This window comes from Herpailurus yagouaroundi, unplaced genomic scaffold (assembly GCF_014898765.1).
Source record: "Herpailurus yagouaroundi ecotype Mexico unplaced genomic scaffold, PumYag 222, whole genome shotgun sequence".
In the NCBI taxonomy this organism is placed as follows: Eukaryota; Metazoa; Chordata; class Mammalia; order Carnivora; family Felidae; genus Herpailurus; species Herpailurus yagouaroundi.
The window spans coordinates 7,098,351-7,114,326 of NW_024412453.1; the positions used below are offsets into that span (position 1 = coordinate 7,098,351).

Genomic DNA, 15,976 nt, shown 5'->3' on the forward strand with positions numbered 1-15,976 from the left:
TGGACTTGAGGGCCATGCTCTTCAAGAAAATGCGACTCCCTCCCCTAAACACCGATAGCATTTTCCCCAAATGGAGGGAAGGACTAAGATCCAGGTCCACTTAGGCTAAGCAACGCTCCATGTCCTTTACACCCAAAATAAAAATTTCAACATCATTGTCCTCTTCAAGGAGAGTAGACCTAGAGTATGTTTGGTTTCCAGCCTGGCTTTGAATTCTGGCTTTACTCCTACTAGCTGGTTGATCTTGGGCAACTGACCTAGACACTCTGTGACTTAGTTTCCTCATCTCTAACACGGGGGTTCATAATAGGATTCTACCTACGGGTTATGTGGAGACAAAATGAGGTAACTTGGAGTTTGTAAAACGTTTAGGACAATACCTAGCACACAGTTAAATACAGTCTATGTAATTGTTAAGCCATTGTGATTTGCTTATTGGTTATATGTGTCAGGCACAATGCTAACCTCTTGACATGGGTTTTCTTAATTCTCATAACAATCCTAATTGTTCACCAACAAATATTTATTGAGCAATCAGGCTTAAGACACAATGTCAGACAAGATGCCAATCCTCAAAAGGCTATGCTAAAAGCAAGAGAGAAAACCAGCGAACGGTAAAATAATTTCAGATTTTAGTAAGTGCTAAGAATAAAGCAAGGTCACTTGATAGAAAAGGGCTGAGAGAGGTCACTTCACATAGTCAGGGAAGTCTGCTCTATGGAGGTGACAATGGACCTGAGACCCAGATAATGAGGACAACAGAAAAGCACTCTTACTGTCCTCATTTTAAAGATGAGAAAATAAAGGTGCAGGAAATTAAATGCATTGCCTAAGGGGTGTTCCACTTAGTAATTACAAATCAGTCCTCAAACCTGGGTCTGTTTGACTCCTACACCCACATTCTTCAGCACTACCCTAGAGGCAAAGAGATTTTTAGCTATTTTGAGGCCTCTCTCCACACTCCTGGAATCCTTCCTACCTCCCTGCCTTGGGTAAGACTGACCTTTCTCTAATTCGACTTCATTTTGACTCCTTGCTAGTTCCCAAAGCTCAGAGACCCAAAAGGGAACATCACTACCTACATCAACAGGGTTAAGGAAAGTACCAAAATGTCTTTTTTTTTTTTTTAGCTTTTATTTATTTTTGAGACAGAGAGAGACAGAGCATGAACTGGGGAGGAGCAGAGAGAGAGGGAGACACAGAATCTGAAACAGGCTCCAGGCTCTGAGCTGTCAGCACAGAGCCCGACGCAGGGCTCGAACTCTCGGACCGTGAGATCATGACCTGAGCCGAAGTTGGACGCTTAACCGACCAAGCCACCCAGGCGCCCCCCAAAATGTCTTTTAGGAAACTTCCATCCTGGTCACAAACACTAATAATTTGCAGCCTCTTGATACTTTTCCTCTGATGCTTTCTTTCACTCTCAGAATTTTATTTGACTCTCTCTATTCCCTGGGGTTTCTGGGCAGGGAGTAATCATCCCAGTTTACAGATAAACTGAAGCACAAATCGATGAGTTTGGCCTGACTAAATGTCATTGATCATGTCACTTAAACTAGTTAGTTTCCAATTTCCTTCATTTTCCACAAAGACAACAGGGAGGATACTGAAATGATCATGAAAATCCTCTTCAGGAATACTTTAGGGAAATGGATTGGTTATTGGGTAAAACCTTTAAAATGAAATGAAAATTTTGGTGCACTTTAAAACCTTTTCCTCCCTTTACTCAATTTGTTTTCCTTGTAGCTTTTATATATTAAGAATTAGCATTAGAATAATTAGAATTAGCAGAGAGTTGTTTTTCTTGCTTACGTCCTTCCATCATAATTTATTATTGCAAAACACTGAACTGAACACAGGCAGGAGAGAAGTTGCTGGGGGAGAAACTCCTGTAGTGGCAGCGAGATTAATTGAGGTGAATTAAATGTAAAGTAGCCGCTTAAATAGCCCCAAAAGAAAACTTCATCCCGGTTTCATAAATGTGAAGATTATAATTTGTACAGGGAAAAACTGAAAGTTACTCTCTGATAAAAGAGTTTGCCCAGGAAAGAAACAGGAGTAACAGGCCTATATTTAAGAAAATATATCTTCAGAAAAATGTGAAAGCACTCTTTCACAAGTATCAAATTGCATTTCGCTTCACAATTGCTTCCAAGCGCTGGTGTCCTCTGCTTAGGCTGTTTTTCTACAGAAAACACTAAAACTGCATCTCATCAAAAATTATTTGTAATTCAGACTTTTCATTAACTTTCCATAACCGATTGGTTCCGTTTTATTGACTGCATTTAACTTGTTGAGATCAGGCACAGTTCTGGGCTTGAAAGAATGCCAAGCAAAGTCCAACAAAATGTGTCTGTTCTGTATTGTTCTTGCGACTAAAAGTCTTTTTTAAAAGGCAATTAAAATCCACAATTACTTTGTTTCCTTTTTATATTTTCAGTTACTTTGGTCTGTGTTTAGCGGTACTCAACTGCAATAAAAAGAAAAACTCCTCCAAAGAGAAGCATTGTTTCGTACTTTGGGAGAAAACAAAACAAAACAAAACAAAACAAAACCACACCAGACACAGGGCTGTTTTTCCTCTGTTCTAATTCCCACTTGGAAAATAATACCCACACACAGACACAGCGAAGATTTACTCAGCAGTAATAAATACCTAAGCAGGCAGATGATGTGTGTGCTTGTCATCTGCCTTCTGGAAATTGAAAGGCAAGCACGAAGGGTGCTTCAGCTGCGTGTTTGATCTTGCCCTCCACAATAGGCGTCTACAAGGACATCTACAAGGATGGATCAGCTTCCCCTGAAATTTCCCCCACTTAATGCGAATTGCCTAATGAAATTGCCTCACCCCGCAGCCTGGGGGTGGGGAGGGGTGGGGAGGGGAATCTCATTGGGTGGTTTCTGCTTATTCTTCTGCAAAATTCATCTGTTTTCTCAGCAAACTTCTAGGTCGAACTCAGCCAGCACATCTTAAATAGGTCTGGATTTAGACAGGCGCTTTGTTTTTCTCATTGGCAACAGGAAATCGCGAGCAGTTGGCAGTTTCAAAAATGACCATGGTGCTGAGCTTTAAAATAAAACCCTTCAGGTCACAGTAAAGACTGCGAAGCACCTACCCCACCACCACCACCACCGCAACCATGGCACATGCATCCACCTAAAACCCAAACTGTCACTGGTTTCCCCCAACCGGTCCCTGGAAAAGTTCACATGCGTTGGAACGAGCTCCGGACCAGCGCTTTCAAAAAATGATGTTTTCTGGGGCGCCTGGGTGGCTCAATCGGTTAAGGTCCCACTGTGGCTCAGGTCATGATCTGGCGGTTCAGGAGTTCAAGCCCCACTTCGGGCTCTCTGCTGCCCGCACAGAACGGGGTTCCGATCGTCTGTCCCCGTCCTCCCCGCCCCTCCCTTCAAGCACGCTTCTGCGTGCGCTCTCTTAAAAAAAAAAAAAAACAAAAAAACAAAAAAACAAAAACCACACATTAAAAATGACGCTTTTTAACCAAAATCACGAGGACCCCTGAAGAGTAGGTGACACTGTCCCGCCGACTCCGGGTCCACATCTTCATTTCTGCCAGCGGGGCAAGAAGCCCCGCTGGCAGTTATTTTTCTCTCCTCTCGCCGCTAGGCCGCACTAGATTAAGGATATTGTGGAAAAAATGCGTCATTTCATTAAAAAAAAAAAAAAAAAGTAGACCCGTCACGTGACGGGAGCAGGGCGCGAGGGAGAGCGGAACGCGCGCCAAAACGACTTTTTTTTTTTTTTTTTTTTTTAATCGAAACCCCACTTAAACCGTCTTCCCTCAAAAGACCGAAAGAGCTGAATTGTATCAATTCCCGGTTGGGAGGTTTTTTTCCCCCCGGTTCCACCTCACAAGCCCCCTCATTCTTCTCTTTCAGGTTCCTTTCCACTCCACCGCGATAAGCAAGGGAGAAGGCCTCCTTACACTTGGGGTTTTCGCCAAAAAAGCCGGGGTCTCCTCCGGGAAAGGACCCTATTTAGGGGTTTATCGGGAGGGGACTGAGCCTGACGAGGCTGCAGGGCCGCGAGGCCCCGCCCCCCCCGGGGTTCCCAGCACGCCCCGCGCGGGAGGACGCGGCGGCGGGGGCGGAGTGGAGGAAGGGGCGGAGCGAGGTGGGGAGAGAAGGGCGTCGGTTTTGCGACAGGGGCGGTGCGGTGCGGAAGCGGAAGTGGAGGGTGCGCTTGGCGGCGGCGGCGGGAGCTGCGGAGTCGGGAATCAAAACAAAGGGCCTGGGGGGGCGGGGGGAAGGCGGCGGGGCCGGAATGTGAGCGGAGGTGGAGCCGGCGGCTGAGGTGAGTTGGCTGGCAGCGCTGGGTACTAGTTCCTGACGGACTCACTGCTCTGGGGCCACCAGCTGGAGGCGGGACAAGTACCCCCCCTTCCCCTGCCCTTTGCTGGCGGGGGTGGGGGAGGTTGGCTACTCCGAGGTGAAGGACTGGGACCCACCAGTCAGGCCGCCAGCAGAGGTTCCGGTTGTCTCCCTTTCAGGTCCGTTCACGACTGTCATTGCTGCGCCGCTACTGCCTTTTGGGGGTGTTTGGCTCCCCGCCCGCACCTGCCTCCCTGCTCCCTGTGGGGCTTCCAGGTGTGGAGAGCAACCCTTCTCGAGCAGTGTGCACAGTTGGAAGGTTCAGAGAGGAGTAAAGGGGCGGGTGTTTTTAACCCCCGCCCCGAGCGTTTTTGCGTTCTCTTCGGTCTTTCAGCACTCTGTAGGGTGTAGTCTCTGGCTTGACAGATAAGTGTTGAGTTGCCCTGAGCCACTCCCACTACTAATTGCAAAGCAACACCGTGGTACACGTGTTAGTTTCCCAAGCACCTTTCTGGTATTACCAAGAGCTTTCCAGTTACATTTGTATCTTTTGGACTCCCCAACTTCTCTGAGCGGTAACTGTGGTGTTTTGCCTCCTGGGAGATGAAAACCTAAGTGGTCTTCCTAGACGTTTATTGAACTCTTCACTCATTGGACAGTTGTTGATAGGTACCGGACACTGCTAGGTGCAGGAAATACAGCCCTGAATGAGAAAACATGATGCCTGCTGTCATGGAGTTTATATTCAATAGGGGCGACGTAAAACATCAAGCAAATAATTTTAGATAGAAGACCTATGAAAACAAAGTAATGGGTTGGGGTGGTTTGTGGATCCAGGACTAGCTTGGGTGTTCAGAGAAGGCCACTTCTAAATTTCATGTGACTGTCTCATTAAATCCCAACAACAGCCCTTTGAGGATGCTGCGGTTACTATCAGGCCCATTTTACAGATAGGATTTGAGGTTCAGAGAGGTTGTGAGCTCTCCAAAGCTGCACAGATAGGAAGCCGCAAAATTGGGACTTAATACACAGACTAACAGTAGAGTCTGTGCTCTCAAGCACTGTCTGAATTGTTCAAAGACTCTAACTCACGTCGGATAGAACTTGCTTTGGCTGCCTAAGTACTTAGTGGCATTCCCAGGAATGCTTGGGAAATTTTCTGGGTGCGGGCCACTAACCTGCTAATACATTTGTACTTTCTGTTGATTGTGTTGGGCAATACGGAAGGCACCTTGTTGTGGTGGATAGGGGTGGACAAGCCTGGTTCTGCCCCCTCTCTGCCAAGTGTGATCTTGCCAAGTTGCAAAACTTAATTAAACTTCTGCTTACTCCTCTGTAAAATGTGGCTTATTTCTCTCTCGTCTATCTCACAGATTGACTGTGGGGAAAAAAAAAGATTACATAAATGGATCTTACTGTCTGGTTGCTTTCATCATTGTATCTCCCGGGCCGAGCACAGACCTGTTATATAGTAGACACTAAATAAATATTTACTGAATGAGGAAATAATGTTAAATAAAAGTACTTTGTAATCTGTATTGTACTCTCCCTGTTACCTCACTTTCAGCATTGGCCTTGAAGAGGTGAGAGAGCACGTTGAAGTTGTGTATTGTGAACATCACAAATTCCTGTGAGCTAAAGAGGAGATTGTAAGGGAATATAAGACCTGTCTTGAGTAAGAAAACAGCTAGTATAGCTATTATAATTTATCATTGTGGCTGTTAATGCTGTCTCTGCTTCTAACTTAACTCCTAACTGTATGTAGTAGGTAAATAGTTACTTTGTTCATTCCTTCATTTAACAAATAGTTACTTAGTATGTAAGGTTTAGCAAGCCCTGTGCTTAGCACAGACTATACATTGGTGAAAACAAATGGATGGGGAGCGGGGAGGAGTCCTTTGTCTAATATCCCCCCCCCCCGCCCCCGCAATGCCTTGGAGGGGGAGAAATGAGGCACACTCTACAGAGGAAGAAACTGAAACTTAAGGGCCAAATAGTAAATGTTTTAGGCCTTCCCCTCCAGTCTCTGTTTCTGGTAACTCAACTCTGTAGTTGTAGTGCATAAGCAGCCCCAGACAGTATTTAAACAAATTTCTCTATTTATAGATACCAAAAGTTGAATTTCATATAATGTTGTGTTGCACAATTTTTTTCCCCTAAGAATTAAAGATATATAAAATACATTTATGGGGCGCCTGGGTGGCGCAGTCGGTTGGGCGTCCGACTTCAGCCAGGTCACGATCTCGCGGTCCGTGAGTTCGAGCCCCGCGTCAGGCTCTGGGCTGATGGCTCGGAGCCTGGAGCCTGTTTCCGATTCTGTGTCTCCCTCTCTCTCTGCCCCTCGCCCTTTCATGCTCTGTCTCTCTCTGTCCCAAAAATAAATAAACGTTGAAAAAAAATTTTAAAAAAAAAAAAAAAAGAAAAGAAAAAGAAAAAAAAATACATTTAGTTTGAAGGCCATTTAAATACAAGCAGCAGACTGGTTTTGGCGGGCCGGCTATAGTTTGCCTACCCCTGCTTTCTGTGATCAGTTGTATATTTTAGAGTACTGGTTAGTCATTGTTCCCTTCACCATATTGTGTCGATGTTAAACTCTTGAAAGGAGCATCTTATCAGAGTGATAGCTAAAAAAATTGTTTTCAGGGGCGCCCGGGTGGCTCACTCGGTTAAAGTGTCCAACTCTTGATCTCAAGTCAGGTCTTACGGTATACGGGACTGAGCCCTGTGTGGGGCTCTGCGCTGACCATGCAGAGGCTGCTTGGGATTTTCTCTCTCCCTCTCTCTCTGCCCCATCCCCACTTGTGCCCTATCTCTCTCAAAATAAATAAATAAAAACATTGAAAAAAGTGTTTTATTTATGTTCAGGTGAATTTTCTGATAAATTGATGACCTTAAAATGGCCACTGTGGGTAAGAAGAGGTGGTTGTTTGGTATGATGGTGAAGACTTGGAAGTGACGTTCTGCTGTCCTTACCATTGGCAGGCTGCCTCCATGCCCAGTGGCTGTTATCGATTTGATCTGCTTTTATTGTACTGTTTAAGACTTGTAAGAATGTGGTTGCACTGGAATAGATATAGCACATCTGTGACTTGAGATTTCTCGGTTGGATTTTTGGTGGTATATCAGATTGCACTTTTATGATAAGTAAATGAAGGAATTGGTTCGATTTGTTCTGTAGCAGAATCACATTCAGAGTCCACAGAGGTCACTTAATTTGGACCTTCTGTAGTCACATCAATGACACAGTGGGTTAGGTTGCTGTTAAGTCAGATGCCAGAATCTTACGTAATTGGAAATGAAGACGTGTGTTTGTTCTTTTACTAAAATTACATGCTCTTGTCTATTAACATTTTGACCCTCGCAAGTAGAGCCTTTAGGGGAGAGATGGTTGAGAAGAATTAAAAACTGTAGAAAAGGCCTCCTCGGGGCTGGAGGAGGTTGTCACTTGGCTAGAATTCTACTTTTGTTTCTACGATCTGACTTACTGGGAGCTATTGTACCGTAAATGTAGTTGCGCCATAAGTACGGTTGAAGTTACACTTTTTAATAGTAAAATTTGTCCGTGTGCAAATAACTGACGTTGAGATCTCGTTCTTAACAGGGTGGAAGAATGACCGAAAAGAAAGATGGGAGAATGTTGAACCACTTTGTATGGCTGTATGATGGAAGGAAACGGAACTGAGGACCCCTGCAGTAGAACACTTGGATGGCTGCGACAAAATAATGATGCTAAACCATGGCTCTGGAAATTTTCTAATTGCTTTTCTCGTCCTGAGCACACATTGCCACTTAGCCCCCACACGGTAACTATGTGCAAGACTGAGGATGTAGCAAATTCCTTATGCAAATAGATGAGTGGCCCATTTGGTCTGGGGCAGTCTCTCTTTCCCTGGAGTCTGTGCTAAGTTTTACTTTGCATCCTGCTTTTTCCTCCTTGTAGCACATGATTATAATTTCTGACTCAAGGAGAGCATAATTTTTTAACTGTAGCTGCTTTGAATATTTAGTGTTAACATTTTGGGAAGACTTCTTAGGAAAGTCAGAGATTCCAAAGATGAAATCCAAATTGTAGAGTCGAATCAGAGGAAAGTATAAAATAGACTTTATTCTACTGTAGCCTTCTGAGGTTTGAGTCTTAAAATCAAGGGAAGATTGAAAGGACCTTATTGGCGGTCTTTTTCTGTTCAAGATTTCTCTTGAACATTTAAACATGTCTGCAACTTCTTCCTTGGTTTTTTCATAGTGATTGTGACTTTTTCTGATGTCGTGCATGCATCATGTTCCCACTTTTCTATTTTGTTTCTTTCCTTTTTTTGGCTTTTGCCTTTGGGATTTGAATGAGACTTTATGAATTTATATAAGGGCATTAATAACTTCTTAAAAACTCAGCTAAATTCCTTATCTCCTCCAGGGTTTCATTATATAGTTCTCTTTTTTGAATGGCATCAGTAATTGTGGTCATTTACTTTAAGGACATCTGACAGCAGGCTTGGCACCTCAAACAGGGCTTCCTGGGATGGTCGGTCAGGCCCCCGTGGGGTCCGACAATACAGGATTGCACTTTCACTTTATAGATCCAGACACCTGCTTCTTTCAGTGGTACCCAGACCTGAGTCAAGACCATAAGAGCCAGATCTATATAAATCCGAATGCCAGTAAATGAATTTCTAGCCTGAACTGTAATTACCAAGAAAGCAGGACACGCTGCTTGTTGGCAGTCAGTCAGTTATCAGCAACCCCCCCCCCCCCCCCACCCTTTTAGGAGAAGTTGTCCTGAAAAATCCTACATCTTCAGATCCTGATTTCTCCCAAATGAGTGTTCTCTCCCAGGTTAATGTAGAACCACAACCAAAGGGGTGAAACCATAGCAGTCAGATGGCCCATTCTGTACTCTGAGGGAAGAGCATGTCTCCATCACCATATCTGCTTTCTCTTAATAGTTCCTGCAGCCAGCCAGGAAGGGCTATCGATTAGTTAGATCCCCTTTCAGTGACCAGGTACCCTGCTGAGTGCTTTATGTGCACTGTCGTGTTTTATCCTCCTAGCCGTTGTAGGAGCTACATCGTGTTCCCAACTGAAGCATGGGGAAACCGAAGTATGGAGAGGTTATGTACCTTACCCCAGGTCCTACAACTGCTGAGTATCACGTTCCTACTCAGGTCTCTAACACCAGCGACAACACAACGTCCTGTGTCTGTGTTGGAGGCATATGACAAGCTATTTCTCTTGAATATTATGCCCAAACAGTTTTCGAATTAATCCTTTTCACTGGCTACATAGCAGTGGTTGGCCTTGTGGCTTTAGGTCATGATAGCCTGGAGTTTGCTTCTTGTCTCCAACAGCACGTTTAAGACTCCATGGATGGGCCATGTGGGCAGATAGCTGATCTCATCCGAAAGTTTGGAATCGTCTGGAGGACCTTAGTAAACCCTTTATGGTCTGACTGCAGGAACCATTAAGTATTTTCCTCAACGCACTTGGCTTGTGAGCCATCCTTGTTGAACGCCATTCGTGATTGTGTTGTTTTCGTACCACCTGTTTTGTCTTCAGAAGGCCCTGTGAGGCAAGGGGAAGTTATCAAAGGGAAGTCCCTGAGGCACAGATGGTTAACCTGCCTTGCTGACCGTGTAAGCAGCACCCTGCCCCGGTCTCTTAAAATCCAGGAAGGACACGGTCTTGATTTTGTTTGTCCGTTTCCCTGTTCTGTGAATGAGGCCCCTGCTTTCAGCCGCCACTCCGTTCTCCTTCTGTTTAGTTGTGATCGAGTGATGTAAACAGGACTGAACAGTACTTCCGTCTCTAGATTGCAGTAGGATGTGAGTAACCAACACTCACCGGCCCCGTGAAACTAACTTGCCTTCTGGTCTTCTCTTCCCAGAAAGATTACATGGAGAACAAGAAAGCTGCTGTGGAGTTAAAGGACGTGCCGTCTCCCCTTCATGCTGGCTCTAAACTGTTTCCAGCAGTCCCGCTTCCAGATATTCATTCTCTCCAGCAACCTAAAATACAGCTTTCGCCTGTCCCCAAAGTAAGCTGCTGCGCTCATTGCCCTAATGAACCCTCCACTTCGCCGATGCGTTTCGGTGGTGGCGGTGGCGGCGGTGGTAGCGGAGGTAGCGGTAGCTTGATTCACCCGGGCGCGCTGTTAGACTCACAGAGCACCAGGACAGTCACGTGTCAGGTAGGGTCAGGGTTTGCCTTCCAGTCTGCATCTTCGCTCCAGAATGCCTCAGCTAGGAACAATTTGGCCGGCCTTGCAAGTGACTTCCCCAGCATGTGTCTAGAGAGTAATCTATCTTCCTGCAAACACCTGCCCTGTTGTGGAAAGCTTCATTTCCAATCCTGCCATGGTAACGTGCACAAGCTGCATCAGTTTCCGGCTCTCCAGGGCTGCGCCTCCGCTGGCTATTTCCCCTGTTCTGATTTCACAAGCGGGGCTCCGGGGCATTTGGAAGAGCACATTTCACAGTCGGAGCTAACGCCTCACTTGTGCACCAATTCTTTGCACCTAAACGTGGTACCTCCGGTTTGTTTAAAGGGCTCACTTTACTGCGAAGACTGTCTCAACAAGGTGTGTATCTTTTTATTTGTTATGTTGGGTGCAGCTGACTTTTGAGGAGTGACTTTTTTAAAGTGGCTCTATCTCGAAAAGTCTTTGTGGTGCATGGGGCTGAAGATTCTTCTGTGAGGTAGCTTTCTCCCCAGCAGCATAGCCTCTGTCGGTCCCAAAAGAGGCGAAGGGTAAAATGGGAAGGCCCATCCAAAAACGTGCAGAGTCCTTATTCACGTAGTTTGTGCTTTTAGAGGCTCTCGTTGTAATAAATCCGTTGCCTACACGTACACCTAGTTCGGCAAAGCTTCGGGTTCTGTTGTGTCTTTAAAGGCTAGAGTTCTCATAACTAACACTCACCTCATATATGGACCCATTCATGTTAACATAGGTCACCTCATGGTGTTCTTTGGTAATAATTTGAGGGACTTGGAACTTGGCCTCGATCACACGGGTGTTCAAGTAAAGATTTTAGTTTCCTTTACGGAAAGTATGTCTGGGTCTCCTCTGCAGGATACATACGCCCTAGGCTGTGAAAGTCGTCCCAGACCATTTAAAGTCACTTTGTGAAGTGAGTTTGTGAATTAACAGCTGATAGTTCTGGGAATGCACTGAAATATTGAAAATACATTCTGTCAGAGGCGACAGATTCTAACAGGTGGAAAGAAGAAACACTTAGAATGTGTTTTCAGTTGTTGTTTATAACTCTAGGTTCTGAAATGATGTGTCTGAAACCTCCTCCTTTTTTTAAAAAAATTTTTAAAACAGCCGGCAAGAAATAGTATAATTGATGCTGCTAAAGTCTGGCCAAATATACCACCTCCAAATACTCAAACTGCACCTGTTACTATTCCTCTGTGTAATGGCTGTGGAACCAAAGGAGCAGGGAAGGAGACCACGTTGTTATTGGCGACCAGTCTAGGCAAAGCTGCTTCGAAATTTGGTAAATGACAGTATGGTATAAAATGTGCATATTTAAGTAGTTTTCAGTATCTGATACACTGCATTTAATCACCTTGAAAAGATTCTTGTGGTCTAAAGCTACCGTGTATGTGCATCTCCATTTCTCCCTCTTGGTAAAAAATCTTTTTATTCTTAGACACCGACGAGTCATTTGCCTTTTACGTTGCACTGAGGCTGTTTGAGGTCGGATGCCGTATACAGAATACTAGGTATACGAGGTATATATTAGGAGAGATAAGTGCCAGAGGGGACTTACTGTCAACTTAGGTTCCTAATTACACTTCTTGATGGCACACTCCATAGAAGTACTTACTATTTAGAAAGATTTAGTAATGGTTGGTAAAAAACAAGAATTGAAAAACCTAGTATCATTTCCCCAAAAAGTAGTTAATGTGATATTTTGTCTTTGGAAAACTTTTTTTTTTTTTAATATTAAATCAGATGTTAATGCAGTGTTAAAATTTTTTTTTTTTTTAATCAAGGACAGTAACAACTTCACCCTTTGTCACCTCTTCATTGCTCTTCCATACTGAGCAGGTAGACACGCATGGGCAGAGCATGACAGGTCCCAGAGCCGCAGTGTCCATTCGCCTACGTGTTAGTGTACAGAGAAACGTAGACATAACGGTCAGCATGAGGATGGCTCATGCTTTGCAATGGATTTGTTGTGGGCCTGAAGTAACTTGACCTTTAGATTTGTTCTTTGCTGAAAAAGAGGAATAATCACTTAGGAATGCTATTGCAACTTGGGGTTGTCCTTTTAGGTCAACCAGTGAGGTTGGTATCCTTAAGCTTAACATCAATCAAGAATTTCATTTTTCTGCCACTAAAAATGATAGGTAGCTACCTATTATTTTAATTTGCCATTATTTTTTTCACTATGTGTGATTGAAAGTGTTAACATTTCCTAAGGGTCACCAGAAGTTGCACTAGCCGGACAGGTGCTGGAAAACTTACCCCCCATTGGAGTTTTTTGGGATATTGAAAACTGTTCGGTTCCCTCTGGCCGCTCAGCTACTGCTGTTGTACAGAGAATCCGTGAGAAGTTTTTTAAAGGCCACAGAGAAGCAGAATTCATCTGTGTGTGTGACATCAGTAAAGAAAACAAAGAAGTTATTCAAGAGCTGAATAATTGCCAGGTAAAAAAAAAAAAAAAAAGGTTTTTCATCTATTATGGTACAAGAAGAAGCACATGTGTGTTTTTTTAAATAATTTTAATTCAAAATTTGTTAAATATGCATTTCTCCTAGGTTGGCAAATAAAGGAAATTAGCAAAAGATTATCTCTGAAGTACTAGAAATCGCTTAATCGTATTTGATCTTTCAGTAATGCCACGTATATGTGACTAGTGCTGTGTCACAGCATGGTTACGTGTGCGTCCTTTCTTTTGATTTTCATGACTGCTCTATGAAAAGGGCTCATAGGATTTATTATCTGAAATTTGCAAATTCACCTGAGGCACCAAGATGTTAAACACCTTTTTAAAGATCACGTGGCCGGTAACCAGATGAGCTAGGATTTAAATCCAGATTGTCTGACTGCAAAGTCTATTCTCGAAGCTGGAACTAGATTCTAGTTCTTTTGACGCTTAGACAAGTAATTCTGTTTTTATGCCATATTGCTGCCTAAAATTACATACTTATGCTCCTTAAAAAACTAATAAATCCTATTGTGTATTGTATGTAGTTGAAATGCCTCTCAAAACCTCTCCTTGCCCTTGGAGACTTCAGTATAAGCCTGATAACTTTAACAGAAATAAATCCGTTTTTGCTCTTTTGGGGACAGATGCCTTTCCTCTCCCATCACCTAACCCCAGATCCTGAAAGCTATAGACTATGTGTAGCAGAGACAAGTGACATCATATGCAGCCCTAAATCTTAGGTTCATCATCTCTGTCCATCTCTGCTACTTCCTGGTTTTTGGCAAAAGCTGTTAGAGCTGCGTTACTTCATATCTCACTTCCTTGTCTGCCTGTTTTCTGAAAGGGGGTTGGATGAAGTACAAGAGCAGATGAAGAGAGGTGTGCAGGGCTAACAATGGATCTAGTTCATTTGTACAGAGACACAAATTTGAAATTACTGAGATCTGTTTATGATTTTTTTTTCATTGCTAAGTGGCAAGAATAACAACAGCTAGAGTTTCGTTCCTTGAGGACCGTCTCTGAAGATGTGGGCAGAATGTGTAGTGATTTCCTAAGCTCAGCTCTTACTAATTTGTCCTCACTCTGAATCAACGCAGGTGACCGTTGCCCACATCAACGCTACCGCCAAGAACGCGGCTGACGACAAACTGCGCCAGAGTCTCCGAAGGTTTGCGAACACTCACACTGCTCCAGCCACTGTGGTTCTTGTGTCGAGTAAGTGCAGAGACATCTGCTCATTTCCACTAAACTCGCTGTGTGGGAATTATTACAGAAGCCAGAACACATTCGAGTGAAATATGCCCCCAGAGAGGCTGAGATGCACAGGCCATATTTGTGCTTACCTCTGAGAACGGTTTAGAGAAAAAAGCGGAGTCTGTGTAGATTTTGTGGATTTTCTCCTTAGAGCTTGAATATGGATTCTTGTGGGGCCAGTTAAAGAAAATGTAATTTTTTATTCTACTTTATTTTTTTGTATCCTGGGCCCAGTATTGCTAGTTTTAACAATCTAAGAAGAATTTCCAAAGCTGATGCTCCCGAAATATTAATATTTGCTCTCTTTTACTATTGGAAGTAACGTGTCTTGGAATTCAGTAGAAGTATGTGGTAAAATTGCCCTACGGTGTTCATTCTTGTGTGAAACGTGTTCCTGTTTCAGTTAAGGGGGTGGGAGCTGGGGGGCGGGGGGGGGGGGTGGAGCAACTCTGAGTCCAGTCCAGCCATTCCTTCCTTCTCAGTAGGAGGCAGTACAGCTGTGTGTCTGTGTCACGTCTTTCTAATGCTTGGGGACGGGGTGGGCTGTGCCTTTTCTTTCAGCTGATGTCAATTTTGCGTTGGAGCTTAGTGATCTGAGACACAGGCATGGTTTCCACATAATTTTGGTCCATAAAAACCAGGCCTCGGAAGCACTGCTGCATCATGCTAATGAGCTGATCAGATTCGAAGAGTTCATTTCCGACTTGCCCCCCAGGTTACCACTAAAAATGCCAGTAAGTGGGTTTGCATTCTTCTTTTGCTGCACTCTAATGTTAGATTTTGGGGGCCGAAGACCGCCCTTAACGGGGTCACCAGGTGAGGCTGTTCTTTGTAGGAGGCTGGCCAGATTTTTGAAGTAAGGCTTAGAAATAGTTCTTTTCTTACCAATAGAGAATTGGCATGTATGAATGTTGCTTTTAGCTTGTTTCACGGTATCGTGGGGAATTGGCTTGTAGGTTTATCTTCCCAACACCTCTGGTCAGTGTCTCCAAAGCCAGCAGTGTTTGTGTCAACTGGATGAAAGCAATAGGGAAAGATTTATTACGTCTTTTTCTTGCAGTCATGGGTAAAGAATATGGTGATGGTTTGCACACACTCATGTGGCTGCAGTCAGATAAACAGAGTAAATCGTACACGTCTTGGGCATTTAATCCTTAAACTTTAGTAGCCCTCTGAGCTGGTTTTGCATAGTTCTGTTCCCCACCATGCATGTGCACGATTCAGAGCCGTTATTGCTACACCTGTAGCTTATTGAGCCGCGTGCTAGGAGAAAGTGCGCGTATTTCCAGCAGGGTGAGCATTCCTTATGGTCTTGATTTGGGAAAAGCACGTTTACTACACTCTTGAGCTGCATTTCAGCCATTTGGAGAATATACATATGACTCCTAAAGAAATTGGCATTTACTTTTCTAGCCTCAGAGGCCTTTAGGTCGAATGTAGTATTTTAGGTCAGAGATTGCCCACTTTTGAGGTCCCTGTTCTTCATGGTTAAAAAGAAGAAAAAGACTTGATTATTCAGAGCATTAAATCTTGCCATTCTCATTGGCCAGAGTGGTACTTTAAGGTACATTTCCCTCTTTCTGGGTTTTTTCGGTTTAAGTAAGTTCACCGTCTTCCCTCAAGATCATTACCACCTCCCCTCCGAGGTTGTTAGCTTAAGTTTGGAGATCACTCCTTGTTCTTCTAATTTTGTAATTGAATGTGTGCCCTTGAGTTAACCCGTTGTAACCCTTTTC

The 15,976-nt window shown here is 44.0% G+C and overlaps 1 protein-coding gene across 7 annotated transcripts in view; it reads left to right on the forward strand.

Annotated features, from left to right (window-relative positions):
• The first annotated feature begins 4,222 nt into the window (after positions 1 to 4,222).
• Positions 4,223 to 15,976, forward strand: part of MARF1 (meiosis regulator and mRNA stability factor 1) — a 40,432-nt gene continuing 28,678 nt past the window's right edge. For 6 of the 7 annotated variants that reach the window (XM_040458963.1, XM_040458964.1, XM_040458967.1 and 3 more), the window contains exons 1-7: positions 4,223 to 4,315; positions 7,934 to 8,135; positions 10,211 to 10,903; positions 11,651 to 11,825; positions 12,758 to 12,984; positions 14,084 to 14,201; positions 14,802 to 14,974. In XM_040458963.1, the coding sequence (XP_040314897.1) occupies positions 7,992 to 8,135; positions 10,211 to 10,903; positions 11,651 to 11,825; positions 12,758 to 12,984; positions 14,084 to 14,201; positions 14,802 to 14,974 (1,530 nt within the window). In that variant the 5' untranslated portion in view covers positions 4,223 to 4,315; positions 7,934 to 7,991. The remainder of the gene's footprint in view (positions 4,316 to 7,933; positions 8,136 to 10,210; positions 10,904 to 11,650; positions 11,826 to 12,757; positions 12,985 to 14,083; positions 14,202 to 14,801; positions 14,975 to 15,976) is intronic. The other variant, XM_040458969.1, reaches the window with a different exon arrangement.